The sequence below is a fragment of the Trachurus trachurus genome (assembly GCF_905171665.1).
Source record: "Trachurus trachurus genome assembly, chromosome: 7".
Taxonomy (NCBI): Eukaryota; Metazoa; Chordata; class Actinopteri; order Carangiformes; family Carangidae; genus Trachurus; species Trachurus trachurus.
Window position 1 is genome coordinate 26,300,402 of NC_139901.1, and position 22,979 is coordinate 26,323,380.

Consider the following 22,979-nt stretch of genomic DNA (forward strand, 5'->3'; position numbering starts at 1 on the left):
TAGGCAGTTATCTTGCACCCCTATTTTTTTATTTGTCCTTTTTTGTCATTGGCTCCATCTTGAAAATAGATGTATGGCACCTTAAATAATCCACTGCGTGTGAATTTCTTTTTTTCTGCCCTTGGGAAGTTTTCCTGAAGAGTTTTGTTTTTTCTCTAAATGAGAGTGAATATTTATTTTCTTCTATTTGAGTAGGCCTAATTTCACTCCTAAAATGTGTTTGTTTCATGTTCAAAAAAGGATTTGGCTTTCCACTTTGGGAGTAGGCTACTCATCATATTTTTTTGCTTATATTTCATTAGTAAATGTTGTAAACTGTGAACATGAACTAAAATGTATTTAAATGCTAAATCTTGTGCATCGCTTGCTTCTATTATATTGAAGCAACAGGTGAGATGTAAATAAAGAGGAAATTGCTCATGCACTTGTCTCTTGTTCTCTGAGGCTACTACACTGGGTTTTTTTTTTTTTTTTTTTTTTACTCTTTGACATGTGCTGAGGTGATCTGAACCGGTGGAACCATCCCACTGTAAAGGTGTTTACAAAGCCATATCAGCATTTAGCTGGGAATCAGATTCCTTGTTTGTTCTTTAATGAGGAGCCAGTGCTTTTATTCTCCATCGTATTGAAAACTGCTTTTAAATTGTGAGGTGTGAATCATCCTGGGTCGCTCAGGTATATGACAACTGTGCATACGTCCCTGATTTAATAGCCTATAACCTGGGGATGCTCGGTGCGTCAGGTGCGTGGCGCTGTTGTAAGTGCGATTGTGGAGACTGTTTGTTTCAAGATGTGGTGTTTTTTTCTTTTCTTCTCAGGGTGCTAAAAGCAACTTTTGCCACCACTCTTAACAATAGCTCATTTAGCAGCGCACGGGGCGACGTGCACAACGTGGACTGATTGGCTTTCATGAATCAAAGGATACCCCGTCTACCGTGAGGAGAAAGTGGTAGGCTACTCACTGCCTGGGCTGTACCAAAAGCTGAGGGAGAGGGAATTTCCCCCATCAAGTAAAAGTTCATTATGTGTGTCGTCATTTGCACGAAGACCATTAATAATTCATTCAGCAAAATCACATGTTTAGTTATCTTAAGGAAAATTCAATATTTACTAGGTTTTATTGCTTGTTGACAGAGCGTTGGCTTCATCAGTACCCCTATTTCCCAGTAATGGAGAAACTATGGAACCAAATAGAGGGCAGCGCTCAAGATAATAAATATTAGAATAAAAGAAGCGCTATTTATTTCACATATGACAAAATGTCAGTGGCATTTTCATCGGCGCGCCCCAGGAGTAAAGGGGAGGTGACACAGCAAACCATTCAAAAGGTAAAAAAAAAAAAAAAAAAAAAAAATCTGACGCGTCGCTGCGTTTGTTATTAAATATTCTAGTCTGGATGATGGGAGTGTGCGGTCCGTCGCTAGTGCAGGGAAAGTAGCCCGTGGTGAATATCAGAAGAAATGGCAACTGGTATTGTAACGGTACAGTCAGCTGAAGGTGCGAACCAAACAAAGCCATGGCGGTGATGAAGGCGACCGCTTTTACACCTCAACACTGGCAGCAGACCAGTTCTCCTTTTGATGCTCTTTCTTCTCGCTTCTTTCCCCCCAGACCAATGATGAATATTGTGTCTTTTTTTGGGATGAGAAATAGAACATCTTTAGATTTACTGACTTGTTTCCACGGTTTTTTTTTAAAGCACAGCAGCTTCTTTGGATTTTTTTAGTTAGAGGTGTCAGTTCTTAGGCAGACAGTGTCCCATTAGGTTTGAGTGTTGATTGTGGACACCTGCTTTGTTGCAAAAAATAATATTCAAAAAATACATATGGGCAATATACAGTCTGAGAACGGCAGGGTTGTGTAGGGTGGAGGGAAACTGACCAACATAGTACACTGGTCTGCTGCTGCTTTTATCCTTGATTTTACCGTTAAAACAGGGACTTTCCAGCGATGTCCTAAATAAACTGTGAGAAGCTGCTGCCTCATTTGGCTCCATCATAGAAAAAGATATAATTGACCCAGAAAAAAAATGTTCCAGACTGGTTCAAGTTCTGAGAATCCAGGGCAACATAATGTCTTAATAGGACATATTATTATGCATCATTTGCCATGCACTGTGACTTGAGATACTGTGAAATGAAGTTGCGTTATTGTCTCCCAAAGATGTTGGATGAAAATCATCATTTAATACAATGTATAATGGATTACCAAAGCAAAGGGAAGACAGCCGAATGCACACAGTAAGTGTTCTTTTTTTCCCTCCCTGCATGACCAATGCATTGTACATGTCATATCAAAGCAAAGGAGATAAAGTAAAGCTGTATTTCATTTCCCCTGTTTTGACAGGTATCAGCAGATCCTGCACAGAAATCTTGTTTACTTGGCCACAATAGCAGATTCAAATCAGAACATGCAGTCACTACTTCCAGCGGTGAGTCCCTTATGAGGTTTCAGGACAATGGTACTGTAGATTTCCCATCATTCCTACTATCCAGCATTTTCTTCTTCCCTTCTTGTCATTCAACTGGAAGGGTTTTGGTTTTTGAAGGCCATGGATGTCAACAGTCACTTCAATCAATCAAAAAACGTTCTTGTCCTAGAAGGGAAATTTGTCTTGCATGGGCACATAGGGAAACATAGCTGCAAGCATAAAATAAAAATACAAACACGACACATATGAAGACAAACGAATGCTAAAAACAAGGACAACGATATTAACTGGTCGTCATGCAGTCAGAGCAGCTGGTTGCTTCACTGTGTTGAGCCATAATAAAAGTACTAAGTTACATAAAATTGCACTAGGCCGGGGGGTAAGAACTAAGAATCCAACTAAAAACTGACACAAATAAAAAAGTAGTGCGGCAAGAGCTTGATCATACCAAAGTGCAGCAGTTACATTAGTGACTTGGCTCCACCGGTGAGATACCACAGTGTCACAGTTTCCATTTTCAATGTAATTTGTCCACTAGTTACACTATTGACAGACCAAATCTTCTTTCATTCCAAACAGCAGTGCATTAGGTCAATATGAGGTAACGAATGAATGAAAATGAATGAGGAACAGTAAATATAGATGTGAGCGAGTGTGAAAAGAAATCTCAATGACCGCTTCTCACTTGGTTGTGACCATCAAAGCAGCGAGTTAACATGCATCTTGATTTTCAGCCTCCCTCTTCCAATATGTCGATGGGTTCTGGAGGAATGGGTCAGAGTGGGGGACATGTTCCGAGCAACCTCAGTGACACCATGGCTCCAGGATTGCCCCCCTCCTCAATGATGCAGAGCCAAATGAACAATGGTGAGAGTTGATCACAAAAACATGCATTTTGCAAATAAACTCTGGTCCATGTGAACGTTATTATTTTCTGCACAAACCCAGACTTGGTACAGCTCCATTTTATTGTCCGTCCTTTATTGTCTGTCTGGTCCTGACTTTGCTGCATGTTTATCTGCAGATACAATACATCATGTCTGTCACATTGCCGCTATCTCTTCACTTATTGCCTGCAAGTGTCTGTGCTCTTACTGTTCTGCTCATAGTACCACATTTCTTTGTATAGCAACTTTTGTTTTATTAAATTTCCCGATCCATGTATACACACATCATTATCACAAAGGTATGATCACAAAAGCTTCCTGTTAAGATGAACTGAATGTGGGCCCATGATTAACGTGACATGGTAGCACATGGGAATGTGTGCTGGCTGCTCTGACTGTGCGTGTGTGTCGTCAGGCCCCAGCCATGCCCCCATGCAGCAGCAGTCTGGTCAGGTGCAGTCGGCTATTCCCTCCGCATCCCTCAGCCTGCCAGCCAGCGGCTACGGTAGCTCGGCATCAGCTTCCGGCTACAGCCATGCTGCACCTTCCTCCCAGGGCAGCATGATCCAGGGCCCTGGTCCTGGCTATGGCTCTTCCTCTTCCTCCACATCCTCATCCTCCTCTTCCTCCTCCTCCTCCCGCAGCAACCTCAACATGCAGTCTAACCAAGGTGAGCCAGAAGAGCCCATTAAAGAGAAATCAAGAGTTTATTTTTTATTGAAAGGATTAGTGTCAGGCCAAAGAAATTGATACTCCAAAACCGTTCCCTTGAGATGAAAGATGCCTATTTCCTTTGTTATTTCTTACTTGGCTGTAATACTTTTCAGTGTTCAGGGTAAGGTAGAAACGATATGGTAAAACAGTTGGATGATTTCTGAAATATCTCTGAATGTGTTCCTGACAAACCCCCCCTTGATCATGCTCAAACAGATTTGCTTACATGAATTTCTGCATTCATCAATCCCGCCTAATGCAGTGCAACCATTATAAAATCCAGACACATTCAGTTCATCAGAGAGGTGTCCTGCTGCCTCCCTTCTTATTTCTGCTGCAGGCTTTACCTCTCCCAATCTCTGACCCCTGACCCTGAGATGCAGCCCTCCTCTCCCTGGATGTCTGTGTGTATTTACTGTACCTCTGTTTATTATGCACTGACTTCACTGGCTTTGTCTGCATTTTTATACTTAAGCGCGGCATCTTGAAAGAGTCTAATCAAACAGATTTTTCTTTAAGAAACCTCCCTGACTGCTATGGACCTCTTTTGGCTTTTTCCTGTGTCCTTATTGCCATGGACCTCCTTCTGCTTTTTTTTGCTAACACTGATATGTGCACAGAGTTGATCTGTGTATATTAATGTATGAGATCTCTCCCTCCTGTAATCTTACTTGCTTCCTAGTCTCCATGATGCACCAACAATCTGCCACTCCACACTACTCCTCAGCCCAGGCTGGGAGCCAACACTATCAGGGACAGCAGGCCATGGGCATGATGGGTCAGGGCAGTCAAGGAAACAGTATGATGTCTCAGAGACCTATTGGGTCCTACCGCTCCTCACAGCAAGGTAGGTGGGAAGTGATTCTCCATGCTTCTTTGACTTGGCAGTGGGCTCGGTGAGTTTGATTGCGGTGTGTTTGAGTGCTAAAGTACAGATGGAGGAGGTCTGTGCTGGTGTGTGGGGGAACTGGTTGGATTGTGTTCCAAGTGTGACTCTGGATGCCAGTCTCCAAGTTTCCAGGTTATTCGTTTGCAGTGGAAGCTCCTGATAAGTATTTTCTTGACTTCATGGTGTTAACTAGCTATCTCTCCGATTCGCCTTCCTGCAGCTTTAAGAGGAAGACTGGAGATATATCACTCTAGTCACATTAGGTTCCTGTCTCTGTAAATCACTTAACTTGTGCTGTGTCAGCATGTGCCTAATAATAGCTCCACCCTGTCCCGTTATGTCTTTTGAAGACCAGGCATGCAGTAACTCTGATATATAAAAAGGATGGGACACTGTTTCCAGGGCAACAGGCCATGGTTGTAAGTCCTCATTCAACCTGGTATAATATTATCCTTGCATGACTGGCTGAAGTCTTTCCAGATAGGACAGTGGTATGGAATTGTTGTATCCATAGTTAAGCTGGGCGATTCGCTCAGCGAATCCATGATTGGTTGTGGGGCTGTTGCTAGGGCTCCTCTATCATCTGGAGCTCCTTGGTCATAGTGGAAGATATCAGATGTGTTCCTGTGAGATTGTTTTGAAATTGTTTGCAGAAGTTAAGATGAAAAATGCTCCTCGTGCTACAGCTCATTTCTGTATTTGGAAACTTTTGCGTCCGTTGTGGTTTGAGAAGAAAATTAGACTGTGCCCGGCTCTTCGATGCAATTTGCCAGATAGTTTTTACTCTGTTGGTTTCCTGAGTTTGTGAGATAAAATGGAGAGGGAAAGGGAAGGAGTGGAATCTGGAGTTTCTGCACACCACCGCCGAGCAGAGATCAGATTCTCCCTGATAACAGGCTTTGTATAATCCTCATTTTCTCCTCAAAATTACTTCTCGTGTAATTTGTGATATAATCATTTGTTGGAATCGCTCCACTTTAATTGGGGTTTCTAAAATTTGGGTTGGCCCCAAAACAGGCTTTCGTCATATTATTATTTCTTCCCTTGAAGAATATCATCACTACAATCCTACATTATGCAATTATAATTACAAATATATAATATTAATTAACTTTTTTTTTATTCATTTTGCTTTCACAGCTAAAATATGACCACAAATGTTCAAAATAATATTGTCTGTTACAACCTTTAATTTCTGTCTTTTATTATTCTTAATACACACATATGCTCTCACACCCCATCAGACTGCCTAAATGGCCCAAGTGTTCTGGCGCAGCCCCGTTAGCCTCCAACTGTTTAACCAATCGTGGTGTCGCCTGTCTTGCAGGATCTGCACAGAGGTACATGGGACAAGACGAGTTCTACGGAGAGCAGTATGGACACACTCAGAGCTCCAGCGAGCCCATAAACCAGCAGTATTACCCTGATGGTAATCGTGCACATCCATAAACTTTATACACACAGCTCTCAAACACACAGATTCCCATTACAGGTCATGCCATTTCCTTTTAGCTCTACCCCACAGGCCAGAGCCATGTTTACTCAAGTGCTGAAGCCTCAGCTCTTATGCCCAGTCACTGTCTTTATGCCTCAGTGTGGGAGATGAAAAAGGATGGAAAAAATGGCAAAAGACCAACATTGGTCTCAATTTTGCTTCCTCCCACTGTGTCTGTGTCCATACTGTCCCCTTTGGTGTGCCGAAATTTCAGATTTCAAAGAGCCGCTGTAGCAGTGTGTTGAGGAGAAAGTTCAACCAGGGTGTTTCTTTGTGCTTTGTGCACAATGTTGAAGAGCGAAGCCATACAAAATGTGCCTTGTAATTTTGCTGTTCCACAATTTATTATGAACCTTTCAGCTTCAAACTGTGAATAATAATGTCTTTGTCGTATGGATGTTTGTCTCGCCTTTTGGAGAGGTCTTTTTGCATGCATTGAATTGTGTTTTCTACAGGTCACGGGGAGTACTCATATCAGCAGTCTTCATATGGGGAACAAGGCTACGACCGAACCTTTGATGAGTCTTCACAGCATTATTATGAAGGAGGTAATAGTTGTTTATTTGTACCCTGCAGCTAGACACCTCAGTTTGTCCAAGTGTTTCAGTTTCCAACCAAGTACTATTTCACAGACATAATAGGTGACATTTGCAGCTGTGCATGTGTGTCTCCAGGTAACTCTCAGTACAGCCAACAGCAGGCCCAGTATCAGCAGAGCTCCGGTCAGCAGCAGCCCTTCAGCCAGCAGCAGTACTCCTCTCAACAAGGTTACACCGGGCAGCCACAGGGATACGGTTAGAGGAATCTATAACCTATATAATAGTTCTGTGTGCATTCACACACAAACAGAACACAGTGAACAGGTATATTAAGTGTTACCTCTCCACCACAGGACCTGGCCAGGGTGGTTCCTCTCAGTATTCTCAGTATCAACAGGGTCAAAGCCAACAGTATGGCTCCTACCGCTCCTCCCAGGGAGGCCCTGCAGCACAGTCGCAGAGGCCCTATACCTATGAACAGGTAAAACACGCACACACGTATAAATTGTGGAAAATGTCTCAAAAATTCCAAGTGCACACTTTCCAAGATGGTATGGTAGGTGGTGTGTATACGATCCAGTCAAACTTCCGAAATCTTTTAACATTGCAGGGGCAGTATGGAAATTATCAGCAATAAAGTACAACAGTCTCCTCCCTTTGGAAGAAAGATGTGCTTGGCTCAACTGTGGATTAGAAGATCTGGCTGCCTCAGATTTATTGTCCTTTCATTAATGATCATCATAATCATCATTTTTGCTGAGAAAAAAGTCAAATTAATCTGTTTTGCTCCTGACAAGGTTGAAGCTGATAGATAAAATGCTGCTGAACATCCTTTAAAAAAAAAAAAAAAAAGTCTGGATGCTCATATAATGAAGCCAGTTAATGTAAATGTTCCATTATAATTAACATACAAAAAAAGAGCAGAATTGTCATTAGCTAAGCCTCAGCAACCTTCCTAGATCATTCTGTCTGTCTTTGCCTTTCTCTTTATCCTATCCCCCTGCTTTTATTGTTTATTTTATAAGTCTCTTCTCTTCTTTTTTGGTTCACAGAGAATGTCCGTGGTTTGTGAGACTGTGGCTATAAAAAGAAAATTGGCCTTGAGGGAAATGCTCCCTGATATTTATCTAATAGATGAGGTCCAGCTTTCGCTTTAAATCCTAGTAGGGACACTGTTATATCTCACAATAATGGAAATGAATTTTATGAAGGTGAAAATGTTGGTCCTTAAACCTGACCTGATCAGAGGGAGGGGTTTGTCTGTGTTAGTCAAACTGTGGTGTGTTGCTATGTGGTCTAACATTATATGTTTTCACTCTCTACATATGTCTACACAATAGATAGCTGACTGATAAGGACTTGAGAGTGTTTATCATTGTCCATGATAATCATACATTGTGGTAGCATTTTTGACCCTATATTTTAGGTGGCATTGCTCTGCGCAGAAATATGGCATAGTTATTGTGCAGAGTCAAGAACAGTTACACTGCTCTGGTGCCATTCTGTGAGGATTTTCCGTAAAAAAAAAAAGAAGACATTATCACTTTGTCTGCACTTTATTTTGCAGTGAAAGTATATGTATTGTATTGTTTGGTATTTCATATTGTAGTGAAATTCAGGCTGTTTTTTTTATTTTAACAAATGATCCGCAAAAAGCCAAAGTAACACAGGAACAGAACAGTATCATGTCCTGCATACTCTACTTCAGTAAGTGCAATACATTCAGTCAGTCACGTTGAGGTTGGTTCTCATGGTGAACTTGCATTTTATGTCATAATTTGTAGTTTCTTGACATATAATGACGGCAAAAAAATGGCAGGTTTGTCTTGTGTTATCATATGTTACGTTGTGAGTTTCAATGAAATAAAGAAAGAATCCGCACACCATAGGAGCTCCCTTCAGAGGATTTAATAGCGTGACGTTTCGAGCAGCAATGCTCTTTTTCAAACTGCTGTGTAGCTGGTCACGTTGTGAGTTTCAGCCATCATATTTAAGAAAACAATTTTATGTATTTATGTGACTTATGAACTGATTATTCAGAGTCTTTCATCATACTGTAAACATAAAACGCGCTACTTAATTTTTTCAGTGAAAACATAAACTATTTGTATTTTGTTAGATGAATGAAATAATGTAAAAAGAAAAATAAGACAAAGGGGTATGAAAAGTTTGTTTTTAATTTTTAGATGGTGTACAAGCACACTTGCCTTATTTTACACATTTGTTTCATTATCTATCTATCTATCTATCTATCTATCTATCTATCTATCTATCTATCTATCTATCTATCTATCTATCTATCTATCTATCTATCTATCTATCTATCTATCTATCTATCTATCTATCTATCACACAACTCTGGTCATTTCACTCACTGTTTCTTCCAGTTTAATCAGTAATATAAGGATTATCAGTGTAACTGTGAGGGTTCAGCTTTGCAGTATATCCTGTAGTAACTCTACTTAACACAGTAGTTGCAGTCATGTTACAGGGTAAATCAACAATGGGAGATACCTGGCTGTCAAACAGCTAAATTACTATGTACCACTCAACAGTGACAATCAGTGACAGGCCTCTTAATACTACAATGAATCTGTGTTAGTGTTTCATTTTACTGTGACCTGAACGTATGGCAAGTCTTTCCCACTTCTCCATAGTGTGTCATCACTGATGTGAGTGGTACGGTTTGTTTGTTTGTCTCTGTGTTTTGTGTGTGTGTGTGTGTGTGTGTGTGTGCATGTAGTCTATGCCAGGGAGAGAGAGAGTGAACGAGAGAGCGAGTGAGAGGAAGTCAAGCTTTGTGTGTAATCAAATTATGAATGTTATTTACTCATCTATTGTAAGACTGCGTTATCTGATCTTTTCTGCTGTCTTTTGTTACTGTTTGTTATATAAAAATAAACTGACATTCACCTTTTGTTTGTTTGCATCCTATTTATTTCTACACAAGTTGGCCAGTGCTCAAAATACAAATTCTTATAGGCCTAATGTTTGGGATGGATATAGCCAACATATTTTCTCAAAGGGGTTATTTGGAAGTTTTCACATGGTTTTGTGATGGGAAGGGGTGGTGGTGATTGTGGTCGTTAGAAAAGAGCTTCAGCTATTGTTGCATTTAAAAGAAACAGTTGTCACCTAATATGGGGTCTGAGTAGCGCTACATCTTCAGGGCAGCTAGGAAGCTGTATCAGAAAGCAAGGAGACAAACTTGGGCTTGCATGCTACAGTTCTGCCAGCAGAGAGGAGACAAGAACATTTGTGTTGATTGTGATGTTTGGTCTCTAGGCTAGGCTACTAGGCTACTGAAATAAAAATTGATTTTTCTAAGTAAGCAGCTGTTAAGTCCAGGACACTTTCACTGAACTTTGAATGAATGAATGAATGAATGAATGAATTTAAAACAGGGACAATGCATAAAAAACATTAATCTTGTAAACTTTGACTTTCACCACCACCCACCCACAATCATCATGACTCACTACTGAATGACAGGAATTCAGTGGCAGTGGCAGTAGCCTACTTAAATGTCCCATTATTGCTGAACTTATCCTGTATGAAATATTACAGAGGTCACTTGTTAAACTGTTTATTGAGACTTCATTAAAAAGTCACGGGGTCATAGACCAGTGTAGGTTTGGCCGCGTTTCCTGCTGCCCCACTCTCACTCCAAGACAGGAGGGGGCGATAGAACGTAGCCTAAATAACAATCGCTTATACGAAGGGTCCCTTCACGGACTCCGTAGTTGTTATTAAGGACACACACAGGTGGTTTTTGAAGTGCATGCCAACTAAACATGGATTTACCTTAGGTCTTACAATTCAAACAAATGAAATATGTTATTGTCATATCATGCGCGCCTTTAAAAGAAAGTTAGTCCATGCTGAATGAATAGCAAAACTTTACGACGTGTTTTTTTCCCCCGACAGCCTCCACACATCGCTCAGTAACAGTAGTTAGCTAACATACTGGTTAGCTTCGATAGAATAATGTTAGCCACGTTATCGAGAGTTAAAACCCCTCGGTGGCTTTCACCTGACATACTTTCAGGATACATCTTTAGAGGAAACGACTTGACCCTGTTCAGTAACAGTAGCTCTGCGGTATCAGCGTCGGGGAGACTGAGAGTCACCGCTAACACCAGAGATGTCAGCACCTCCTGCTCACTGTGCGCTAAAGTCCGAGGACACCAGAAGAGGAGAGAGATGACGGAAAAGAAGCTGGTATGCATTGTAGTTGCGTTTTCTCTCAGCTGCTATTTAAATGTGAAATTGTGGTTATTCATTATTATTGTTGTTATCATTTTCATCACCTAACTGCTTTGATAAGTAAGGCAAATGTCTTCATGTAGTTGGATCATTTGCCATTTCTAGTGCACCTATGTATTCCGTCAGTACTGTCAGTACTCGTATCATGTTGCTTGATATTAACATTATTCCTTAGCGAAAAAGAAAATATGATTTTAAATAAAATCTAAACCATATTTAATTGAAACAAAGTTTGGATTGAACAGAAGAACACAGCACAAAACTTGCAGAAGTTTCCTCCCATTTTTGACACTGGTGCCACCATGTTTTTCAGATGGTTACACAAGCATACTCTTTTGTAGAACAATTGAATTACCTTAAAGTTATTGAACTACAATACACAGAGACATTTGCGGTTAAAAAAAAGAAGATATCACTGCAACCGTGGTCCTGACTGGTCTTAAGAAAAAATCCAGCTCGACCTAGTAATAATGTAGTAGATTCTGGGACAAGACCAAGACCTTGAAAATGTGGCTTTGAGTACTACAACAACACTACTGTCAGGATTGTTTGAAGTGTGTGTGTCACCCTGTCTAATGATTCCTGGGTGTGACCCACAGACTCATCACTTTGTTGACCATCGCCGTGTGAAGCTGGAGGCTGGGTCAGGGGGTAAAGGAGCCTGCTGCTTTCACAGTGAGCCTAGAAAGGAGTGGGGTGGGCCAGATGGAGGCAATGGAGGTGATGGAGGGAGCATCATTATCAAAGGTAGGTTGTTGGACCATCATCTGCTCTATGGAATATGCACTGACACCGGTGTGTGTTGCCATCCTGTCTTTATGTCTTCATTACGTTGAAAGGACTAGCCACCAGACTGGATGGGATGCAACCAGATGCAGAATCAAGAATCAAAATATGAAGGAAAATCCTTATTGAATTACGTTAACAACTGTCTCATCTAAACATGCTTCCATCTATATTTCTTATTTGCATGTTTTCAGCTGATCGGGTTATCAAGTCATTGGCACAAGTAGTTCCTATTTACAAGGCAGAGGATGGGCAGTCAGGGGGCAGCAAGAACTGTTATGGTCGGAACGGCAAAACAACATATGTTTATGTAAGTTCATGCATTTGCCTATACATGTGATTTATTTCAAAGACTTCTGTCATTTGTCTGTTATTAGCCTATTCAATTACCCTTACCTGTGATGTCTTTCTATTTCCACAGGTACCGTTAGGCACCGTGGTGAAGGAACAGGGTCAAACTGTAGTGGACCTCTCTGAGCATGGACAAGAGTATTTGGCTGTCTTCGGAGGGGCCGGAGGAAAGGGGAATCGATTCTTTCTGTCGAACGAGAACCGTGCCCCGATGACAGCAACCTCAGGAACGCCGGGCGAGGAGAGGGTCCTTCAGCTGGAGCTACGCACCATGGCTCATGCTGGACTGGTAAAAAAAAAAAAATCAGTCTTTAGTGCAATGTTTGAAAATAACTCTGTTGATTTAATTATCCACAAGAGCACAGATGTAACTAACTGATTATTTATTTATTTTCATCAGGTCGGGTTTCCTAATGCTGGAAAATCGTCATTGTTGAGAGCCATCTCCAATGCCAGGCCTGCTGTGGCTGCTTACCCTTTTACAACACTCAACCCGCATGTAGGAATAGTCAATTACAGGGATCATGAGCAAGTTGCAGGTAGTTAGTGTTAAAATAACAGTTATTATTTTACAACAACATAGAAACATTTAAATGGAAACTCACTTTGGATCATTTTAATGACATACAGAATAACATGTACCTTCCTTTTTTTTATTCTTGGCGATTTTAGTTGCTGACATCCCAGGTATCATTCGAGGAGCCCATCTAAACCGAGGCCTGGGCATCTCTTTCCTGCGACACATAGAGCGCTGTCGTTTCCTCCTCTTTGTCCTGGATCTGTCGACTCCAGAGCCCTGGACTCAGCTCCAACACTTGCGTTATGAACTGGATCAGTATGAGCCCGGTCTGTCCCAGCGGCCACAGGCAATCGTAGCCAACAAAATGGACCTGCCTGAGGCCCGGGAGAAGCTAAAGACTCTGAGGAGCCACGTCACTGAGCGGGTCATCCCTGTGTCAGCTCTGACAGGACAGAACACAGAGGAGCTCATCCTCCACCTCAGAGAGCTGTATGACGGGCTTCCTTCAAGGACAAGCTAGTGGGGAAGGTAAACCCACTAGATCATAGTTAAAGCAATTTCCCCTTGTTTTACTGATATATTTATATTGGAAGATATAGGATGTATTTAATAAATATAAATATAAAAACAAGACTAAGTCCACTGGTTGTGTTTCATCAAAATCTTCAGCTTAATCCTTTAAATAATTTTCTAGCTTATGTCTAACATGCAGTCCCAGTCAAAAGTTTGGACCCCATTCATGAGCAACTTCTGCCTGACACTGTACGTACCTTATGTAAAATGCTTATGGTAAACGTTTAAACTCTTTAAATAAATAAAAAATAAATAAAGCACACAAAAATGTCTTTTGGCAGTTAGTCATGAATGATGAAATATCAAAAAAAAATCTGGATATTCAACTGTGGAGGCTGAACATTGATATGGTATGCTTTATGTTTTCAATTCCCAAATTAACCAGGAGAGGGCACCATTTTTAAATAACTTGTATTAAAGTATACACAGTCTATGATTACAGTACATTTTTAATTTAACTTTTTGTGGTAATTAAAAAACTCCACTGAGTACAAATGATGACATGTGGCAGTTGTTTTAATGTCATGTACACAATCTGCCAAATTCTGTCAGTATTGTCAGAAAATTGGTCTTAACGGAGAAAATGGCTCACAAACAAACTGTTGCGCTTGTGTGTTGTCAGTGCAGACGGGTTGCGTTTTTAGTTTAAGTTTTAAAAACACAACTGTCCTACTCTGCCCCCATGTCACTGTTGTTTTCTGTGTGCAGTATGGATGTTTACTGCATACTGCTGTGAGTTTTTACTTGTACCAGCCTACGCATAAAATGACTCAGACATAGTCATGGAGTGATTTGTCAGAAGGCCTTAACTGATGTGTGTTTAATGGTTTAAATGCTACGTGTGTGTTATGTTTATTAAGTTTTTCTTTCAGAATCGACCACATCAGACAAACATGCTTGGTCATTTGATGTACTGTGGAGAACTAAGTTGTACAGTATATCAGTAAAAGAATAATAATACATTTAGGTTAGAATTAGTAAACATAATATTATCAGAAACTGCTGGAAGAAAAAATAGTTCATGTAGGAGTGGATAGATAAGCCGAGACAGATAAAAGAAGCCCTTACTCTTTAGACATTTGAAGGTTAAAGAATAGGAAGCACTGAGGAGTAAATGGCCTGAACTGCTCCTCTGTTGTATTTGAGAGGTAAAAGCTTCAGTGAAAACCTACTACCTTTGCTCCCTCTCTCTCCATGGATGACCTGCGTCCTCCCCTAGGGCTGGTGCTGTAATGAAGGCTGCTATGGGACGTTTTTTTTTTTTTCAATATTAGTTAGTTAGCTACACTAATGTTATGACAAGTTTTTCCCTCTTAAAACTTTAAAAGGACAAACAAATGAGATGCCGTTTACTGGAGAGAGTTGCTGTGGCAGCTCGTAGTGTCTTTGCTGCTGCAGTTTGTTGTCCTTAAAAAAAAGATGACTAAAAATGATCTCACATGTTCAGTTCACAGGGTGATGTGGTAATTGGCCTGGGATGAGTCGTAACCTGCTGTTTGCTGAGAGTTCAGCAACCTCCCAATGCCCCAACTCCCTCTGGGCTCTTCACTGAAAATCCCAGGTGGGAGCTGTCTGGATTAATGCTGTGGCATTTTTCAGAACTAGAGGAACAGCAGAATATGACTACGATGTGTCCAATGTACCCATATTTGAGTCATGAATCTCAGTTTCATTTGTGCTGTCAATATTTGTTCATTTTCATACAATTTTCACAGCTTTGGGTGATTTCGACACAACAGCCCATGGCGGAACGACATCTTTTCATCACCTTGCTGCGTCAGCGGCCTGAGGCTAGACTCACCCCTGAAGGTTGGCACAACGTCTGTCGCACATTTGGTAGCCTACTGTCTGTAATGTACCTTTCATAACTGTGTGCCAGCACAGTGGGCCGCTGTTAGCTTTAATACATAGCTTCATGAATGAGGTTTTAATGTTTTTTTTTATGTGGTACTCATTTCATAGGTGTGGTTGAGAAAATGCAAGATTTCCTGAGAAGATTCTTCTCACAAAGTCAGCCAAGCAGAACAGAAACTCCTATGCGGTGCCCTTGATTGACATCACTGGTTCCTCCAGGTTGTCTGCCGCTCCAGGTAAATGAAATCCAATTTAGGGTAGTTATGTGTAGTGTAGTGTAATTATTGTTTGAATCACTGTTTTGGTGACTCTCCCAAAGACGGCAAGCAATTATTTTTCTCTTTTCACGCTGCTGCTGGTGTGGTTAAACTGTCATGTGCAGCAATTAGTTATCATTTGCATTTTCTGTGTACTGAGGCCTGCACTGTGAAAGACGCTGTCCTGCAATGTTTCAGTTGTTACAGACACAGTTTGTGTAGAATTCAAACTTCCTGGTTGGAAAAAAACAGTTGGCTCAGATCAGATCACTGTGTCATGAAGGAAGAGTTGATTTTGCTCATAATGTAGTGTCCCCCCCACAAATAAACATGAGCCTCTTTTTCAGCCATGAGGCAGAATTAGAAACCTCATTTACATTTTAGAAATCACACAAAAATACTGCGTAAAGTCAAGTCAGGGATTAAGTCACTGTCCTTATGGCCGCTTACGCCTGATTTGATTTAATTAGATAAGTGATACTGCTATTTAGAGAGCATAATAAATACCACATTAAATGGTGTGTGAAACGCGTTATATAATGTTACTGTAATGTCTTCATGGTTCATTAGGGAATCAGCCCTAGATACAAGTGGTGTAATTGTTTTGTATAACCACAAGGAGTCACTATTTGAGAGGAAACTGATTTATGAACTTTAATGTGTTTCATGTGAGTCTTATGTACAGCCCGATGTACACTGTAACAAAGTATGTAGCACATTGGTGGACTGGTATGTGTGAGCATGTACTGTATGTGTAACAGTAGCTGGGCCTATGTGGAAGTTTAAGGTAGCCTAACAAAGAAAGAAGTTTGTGCGGTATCAATGATTTCTGGTCTTTGTCCACTTATGAGAAAACTTGCAGACATTTTCATACCAAGTAAGACATAATACAGCTGGACACCATCTTTAATGTATGATCTACTTTATGATTAAACCAGTGCATATGTAACCACATTCAGTTTCATTCATATACATGCACAACAAGCTGGTGGTAATTTGAACCACCGGGTCTCCTTCAAAGTGCTTAATTAGGACATACCTGCATGATTTTGACATTCATTAAAAAAAACAAACCTCTACTTTTGCCCCACGAACAATTTGTCAGCATTTTGAAGAGGCACACTTTCTAATGAACTAAGTGAATCCATGACAAATCCAAGCAAATGAAGCAAATACTAAAACAACACATGACAAATAACTTGACATTCTTAACCTTAGTCTTAAAATATCCCCAAAAAGTGAAACCAAAAACTTGTCCTCAAGACATCCCAAAGACATTTCCCCACTGTTGATACTATACATCATCATCATATCAATTTTCAGTATAACCTATAGTGAAACAAACACGCATTTTTGCACCATGCTGACTTAGAAAATAACACTGTAATGCTTTAACTCAAGTTTTGTTTTGTCTCAACGGTTCCCACAACCTGGCTTTCATTGTAAATACTGTTACGATATGCTACCTCACCATACCATGTCACCATGCCCCTGACTGTATATACACAGCACTGTGTGGTTTGCATCATGATATGTAGCAAAAGGCCTTTGTCACAGAGCAGGGAAATGAACTCTTTTGTAAACTTTGTGAGCATCTAAGCATCCTCTGACAGATTTGCTGCTTCAACAGGAAGTTGTTGTCTTTGATTTACTTGACCCTCAACAGGAGTGACATTTGATCTCACACTCGCTGGACTCGAAAACAGGGTCAGTTACACTTAGACACATTTAAGATGACGTTTTTTAGTACCAAACAACGGTCTCTGTAGCAATCTGACTGAACTTGACTTGCCTCAACCTGTTTTGGCAAACTTTCATATGAACCTTTCGACACAGTATTCAAATGAACCGCAATATTAACTGGATATACGCAATAGTCAGTATACAAAGGCTAAACAAACCAGATATGTCTAACAACAAAAGTGTTAGCAATTTTATCCATCGGCTATGAGGTGTTGTCTCCTTTCTCTCACTCTGTGCTTTGTATTTATTGCAGTTAAAATCTGAACAGTTTTAATTAACAGCCATATTCAACTATTTCTGTCTCCTTTTTGAGTTCAAAGAAATATGGTCTCCTCTCTTATAATGGTAAAACACAAAAATTAACAAAACATAACCATGTCATATCTCAACATGTATTACCAAGCCATGAATGAGAATATACACACAGATACATTTATCCTATCTTCAAGTGGGTTCAACCTTAGTTCAAGAATTCCTTTTCCTGTTGAAACATTTTCATGCTTTCAAATGTTTTGGCACATCACAATTGTTGTATGAAAGATGAATGAATAAACATGCCTGCTGGTCATCCTAAAACAATCTTACATACAAAAGAGAGATGGTACAGTGTACAACAAATGTCTAGTTCTAATGTTTATATTCTGTCAGACACAGGCAAGGCAACATACAGAGTAAGCCAAAAGCCCCAGATACCACATTCATGTAACATTTACATATTAGGATGATCTATAATTTTACAGATACTGTAAGTTGGACTGTCCAGTTTAGTTTCATGGATCTCGTATTGGATCACAGGTACTGCCTGGAGTGTTTGCATTACATAGGTTTTTGGACTGTACACATTGGCATCGTACTGGACGGGACTGACATTGTACTTACTCACACTGGAACTGGCATTGTACTGATTCACACTGGAACTGGCATTGTACTGATTCACACTGGAACTGGCATTGTACTGACTGGCATTGTGCTGACTGACAGTGGTAGTGGTACTGGCATTGGCCCTGGCACTGGCACTGGCATTGGCACTGGCACTGGCAATGACACTGGTGCTGGTGCTGGTGCTGGCACTGGGCATACAGATAGAGGCCAGAGTATTGAACCTGAAATCTAGGTTCATGTCTGGGTTAAAGGGAATATCAGAGATGGAGATGGCATCAAGCTCCATGCTGTGAGTTCCCTGTCCCTCCTCAGTGTACACATGGGGGCCATAATCACACAGCTCTACTCCAGGTGCCTGGATATAGTGAAGCCTCTATATCACACACAGCAGAAAGGAGAGAAAGGGATAAAATGTTTAACAATAAAAAAATATATATATAAAAAAAATATTAACTTAACTTAAAGAATTATAATTACCTTATTTAGTATTTGCAACAGAATTTCACGATTGACCATACTCTCTAGCTGTGAAGGTTTACTGCGTCCTCCCCATGTCTGCAGTCAGAACCAGATATGTATATGAATTCAGCGGTTTTAAATGATATCCATACAGTTTAATTATATCAAGAATCAGAATCTGAATTTATTTGTCATTGCACAACAGCACAACGAGATTAAAAGCTAAACCTTAAAGTGCAACCACACATAGAAACAAGACAGACAATAAGTATGCGTATGGATAAAGTGATAAGTGCAAGTGCATTGTGCTAGCAGGGGAAAATATGAGAATATATGTATAAAAATATAAAAAGTAAATAAATAATATATATATAAAACAAAGTTATAAGGGATCATATAGATTACAGCACCTTAAACTGTTCCTGCATGTTTTTCTTTCTCATGGTTGATTCTTTTGACTGGAAAATCAAGCAATTCAGTGCATTAGACCTTGCATAATAACAGCTTTGGTATATGATTTAAAGAACTTCAGAATCTATATCATCACATCATCATCATCATCATCATCATCATCAACAACAACAACAACAACAACAACAACAACAACAATGATGATAATGGGAATAATAATAAATAAGAAGAATTTCCGTACCCAACGCATAGAGCCGTGGTGTGAAAACATTCCCTTCCATTCCGTCCCTTCAGTGGCTGCAGTCTGCTGCAGCATATTGAGAGACAAAACGTTTTTTGCAATTATAATATTAACAACAAACACAACAACAACAAAACAAGTAAAATAATTTACCCAGTTATTCACTCTTTTGTCCTCAGTTTGAGTTTGTTGTATGGTGTTGTACCCTGTGACAGTGTCAGTCATTGTTAGACCTGGTGTTAGACCTGGTGGTAGACTTAGTGGTATCTGAGGAACTGCCTGCAAAAACATTTCAAGACAAGTCTTCATGACATTGAATTAGAGTAGAGTGGTCATGAGTGAAGTTGAAGCAAATTTTACACTACTCACATTCAGTTGTTTAATTGTTTGCTTAACCTGAGTGTATCCGTTGTTGAACGTCACCTGTTGAAAAGATTAATACAATATCAGGCTTTGACAGCAATTATACATACACACATGCATATAGAGTACTGTGCAAGTTTTAGGCACTTCAGATATTTAGATTCTTATCCATTATGCAATACTATCCGAGAGGCCTCTGATCGGTCCAAAAATGTATTCTGCAGCATGACAAAATGACCCCAAAATTACATCCAGTGTCAAACATGACTATTTTAATTCACAAAAACACTCCTCCATGTTTTGAGTCCTGCAACAGATGGACACCCCCCCCACCAAAGGTCAAAGTTATCTGAGAGCTCATGTCTCCTGGGTTTCCCATTCTTTTGCAGGGTGCCGCTTTCCCATTTTTGCTTTAGAAAACAAAAATACATGGATATTGCATAAAATATTGCAAAAGAGTGTTTCACGTTTAACTTTGTGCCTTTGGGAAATCATTTCATCTTCCTCTTGCTTAACTGTTCACATTAACAGAAATTTTGGCTAGGGGTGCCCAAACCTTTGCATGCCACTGTATACACATACGGATATACATTCCCAGGTGGCAGCCTGTAACTGTAATTTCCCAGCTTGGGATCAATAAAGTATACCTATCTAATATCTATCTATATATAAATAAGTACAAGTAAATATGAAAATAAACGTACTTTGCAGTCATCCCCTGGCTCCTCTTTGTTAAACGGTTTCAAAGTTTGTTCTGATTCGTCGATTGGTTGAATTATTTTGAAACTTCTCTTACATGTCACCAGAGCAGTCAATAGTAGCATAACTGGTATATAAAGAAACACAAGTCAAATCATACAGTCCACTACTACCATTTGTCTTATTTATAATATGTTTGTTTTTTTAAACTTTCAAGCTAAAAAAAAAAAAAATTCATTCTCATCAGCAATAATCAAAGTATTTCAGACCTGTGTCCTACCTGCAAGCAATAGAACGCTGAGAATCACAATCAAAATTGCTCCCACGCTTGCTGTGGTGGTAATGGTTTGGCGGGAGTGGCAGTCTGGCTTCTCTATGTTTAAGCAGCTGCACACAGTAACTGACAGGTTATAGACAACCGCCTGGCCCTGGGCATCAGATGCTTCCAACAACAGCTCATGGTGTCCGGAAATAACTGTGTTCTCTTTCACCAGGTCAACTGAATATCCTGCATATTTAAAAAAGACAGTGTCATGTATTCAAAAGAAAGTGTCATGTCATCTTAAGTTACATTTGGGAGCAGTGACATTGATCTTGGTTCTTGTAACAATTAGAGCTCACCTTGCGCAGGGTTAATGCTCCACCTGCCGTTAATGTCTCCAAAGAGCCTGAAGCTGAAAGGTCCACTGTAAGGATCATCATCCGGATCCACAGCTTCAATTTTGTGCAGTGAGGGTCCGTCAGACTGGCACATTTCAATTACAGTTTTGTCAATGAATGGGATGTTGTCATTCTCGTCTTTAACATGGATGGCGAGGGTTGCAGTGCTTGTCATTGGAGGTATACCTGGTGACCAGAAACATGTGTTGGTTATTTTCATTAATGTGATAGGCTATAGAAACTGGGGTTATAACAGATAGTGAATGAATAGCTAATCCAGTTAGTCATACCATCGTCAGCAGCAAATAATAAGACTGTGTAGATACTCTCATTCACATAGGATGACTCTCGATCTACGACCTTTGTTGTGGTTACTTCTCCAGTTTTGGAGTCGATTTCAATCCAACCATCTGGATCGTCTCCTTTAGTGAATCTAAAAAAAAACAACATTTGTGTTGTGTGATACATTTTCATATTGAGTAGCCTATTGTCCTGTGAGCTGGACATGTAGCCTAGATAGTATCTTCATGACTTACGTAATTATAGTTGGAGTGAGGATATCAGGGTCACTGGCTGTAAATGTCACCAGATACTGTCCCATCGCTGTATTCTCAAACAACGGTACAGCTCTATTAGGTTCGTCAAACACTGGAGCCTCGTTGACATCCTCCACACCCACTATCACACTGTAGGAGGAGTATCCCATTGCCTGTTCGGTCATGCGCCAACTAGCCCCATCGGAAGCACCTCCAGCGCCACCTCCTCCGGCAGCACCACCGGCAGCACCGCCGCCTTGAAAGGCAATGCCGCCAGTGGCAGCACCACGGAAGGCACTAGCGGCACTTTTGGCAGTCACAGTCTTTACTTTCCAAAGACCAGAGCTAGTCTTACTCTCCACTGTGCATGAATAATAGGGGGCTTCATTTTCCAACGTGATTGTCAGATTCCAATTCGGAAATTCCTCATAGTCCAGAGGCTGTACAAGAAGCGAAGATACTGATTATCATCTACAGTACAGCAACCAAATATTAGGCTATGTATGTCAAAGAGGCTAAAACATTCACAGACAAAATACCTTTGTCACATACAGTAGTCCCTCATTTGTGACAGGATCAGTGATGATTTTGTAGATTTTGTCTTTGTCTCCGTGGATTTGATATTTTGCTTTCCAGGCAGCCGTACCTTTGTGGTCACCGTCTTCAGCTTGCAAACGTGAAACAAGAAAATCTGTCTCACCTTCTTTCACTTTCCCTGGACCCTGGTATAAAAGATAGCAAGTTTTATTATGAGCGGGTAGTCAGCAGCTGTTTTAATGTGATTGAGAGAAGTAATTACTCACAGTTCGGCCTGTCAACACAGGAAGGTGGTTATTTCCATCTTCAATGTGGATTATGACAGAACAGGTGCTGGAGAGCTTGAGCTTTTCTCCATGGTCTTTGGCCTCTATGACAATGATATGTTTGTCTGCTTTCTGGTAGATTTTAAATGACAGTGACTTAAAAAATGAACATTTAAAAAAAAAGGAAATAAATAAATAAATCTAGCATATTTGCTATGGCCATATTATTCACATTTAAAGGGACAACGAGGAGTTTCTATTTGGTTATAAAAAAAGTCTCACGTTAATGTGGATGAATCTACGCTACCCACACTTGTTAATGGGCCCATTTTCGATAAATATATAGTTTTGTCTCTATCGTTATTTTGTTATTATTAGTGGTGGCGGAAATGCTGGTCGAGCCGACCAGCGTTTCTTTACTTTCGGTTTCGTGGCGAGTCATGAGAATAACGCAGCTGAATTGCCGTTTATGGTCGGAACTATGACGGTATGTGATCGTCTTCGAACCTCTGACTTTAATTATTGATGAATGAAAACATGAGTCTGTCTTGCGCCGGTCAAAGAATTCACGGTGCACGCGGAGGCTCATAAATGTAGTGTGAAAGCGCTTCGCTTTTCCA

General features: G+C 40.3%; 3 protein-coding genes across 3 annotated transcripts; 2 read left to right on the forward strand and 1 right to left on the reverse strand.

Moving 5' to 3' along the window:
• Positions 1-1,259: 1,259 nt before the first annotated feature.
• On the forward strand, positions 1,260-7,592 carry LOC310989143 (calcium-responsive transactivator-like; the record flags this gene model as incomplete). Its single annotated transcript, XM_083976059.1, has 11 exons — positions 1,260-1,328; positions 2,164-2,240; positions 2,347-2,431; positions 3,166-3,298; positions 3,734-3,988; positions 4,715-4,879; positions 6,249-6,350; positions 6,872-6,964; positions 7,091-7,210; positions 7,309-7,436; positions 7,566-7,592. The coding sequence occupies 11 exons, from the start codon at positions 1,260-1,262 to the stop codon at positions 7,590-7,592; spliced, it is 1,254 nt and encodes a 417-aa protein (XP_083832185.1).
• A 3,124-nt stretch (positions 7,593-10,716) lies between these two features.
• On the forward strand, positions 10,717-13,523 carry mtg2 (mitochondrial ribosome-associated GTPase 2). Its single transcript, XM_083976058.1, has 6 exons — positions 10,717-11,176; positions 11,821-11,968; positions 12,202-12,317; positions 12,429-12,647; positions 12,759-12,897; positions 13,031-13,523. Exons 1-6 carry the CDS (start codon positions 10,943-10,945, stop codon positions 13,396-13,398), a joined length of 1,224 nt encoding a protein of 407 aa, XP_083832184.1. The 5' UTR covers positions 10,717-10,942; the 3' UTR covers positions 13,399-13,523.
• A 3,698-nt stretch (positions 13,524-17,221) lies between these two features.
• cdh26.2 (cadherin 26, tandem duplicate 2) lies at positions 17,222-20,382 on the reverse strand (the record flags this gene model as incomplete). The annotated part of the gene is made up of 8 exons (XM_083974646.1): positions 20,366-20,382; positions 19,668-19,721; positions 19,452-19,565; positions 19,299-19,364; positions 19,057-19,104; positions 18,665-18,742; positions 18,145-18,560; positions 17,222-17,252 (listed from the first exon to the last, which is right to left on the reverse strand). Exons 3-8 carry the CDS (start codon positions 19,521-19,523, stop codon positions 17,222-17,224), a joined length of 711 nt encoding a protein of 236 aa, XP_083830772.1. The 5' UTR covers positions 19,524-19,565; positions 19,668-19,721; positions 20,366-20,382.
• Positions 20,383-22,979: the final 2,597 nt, after the last annotated feature.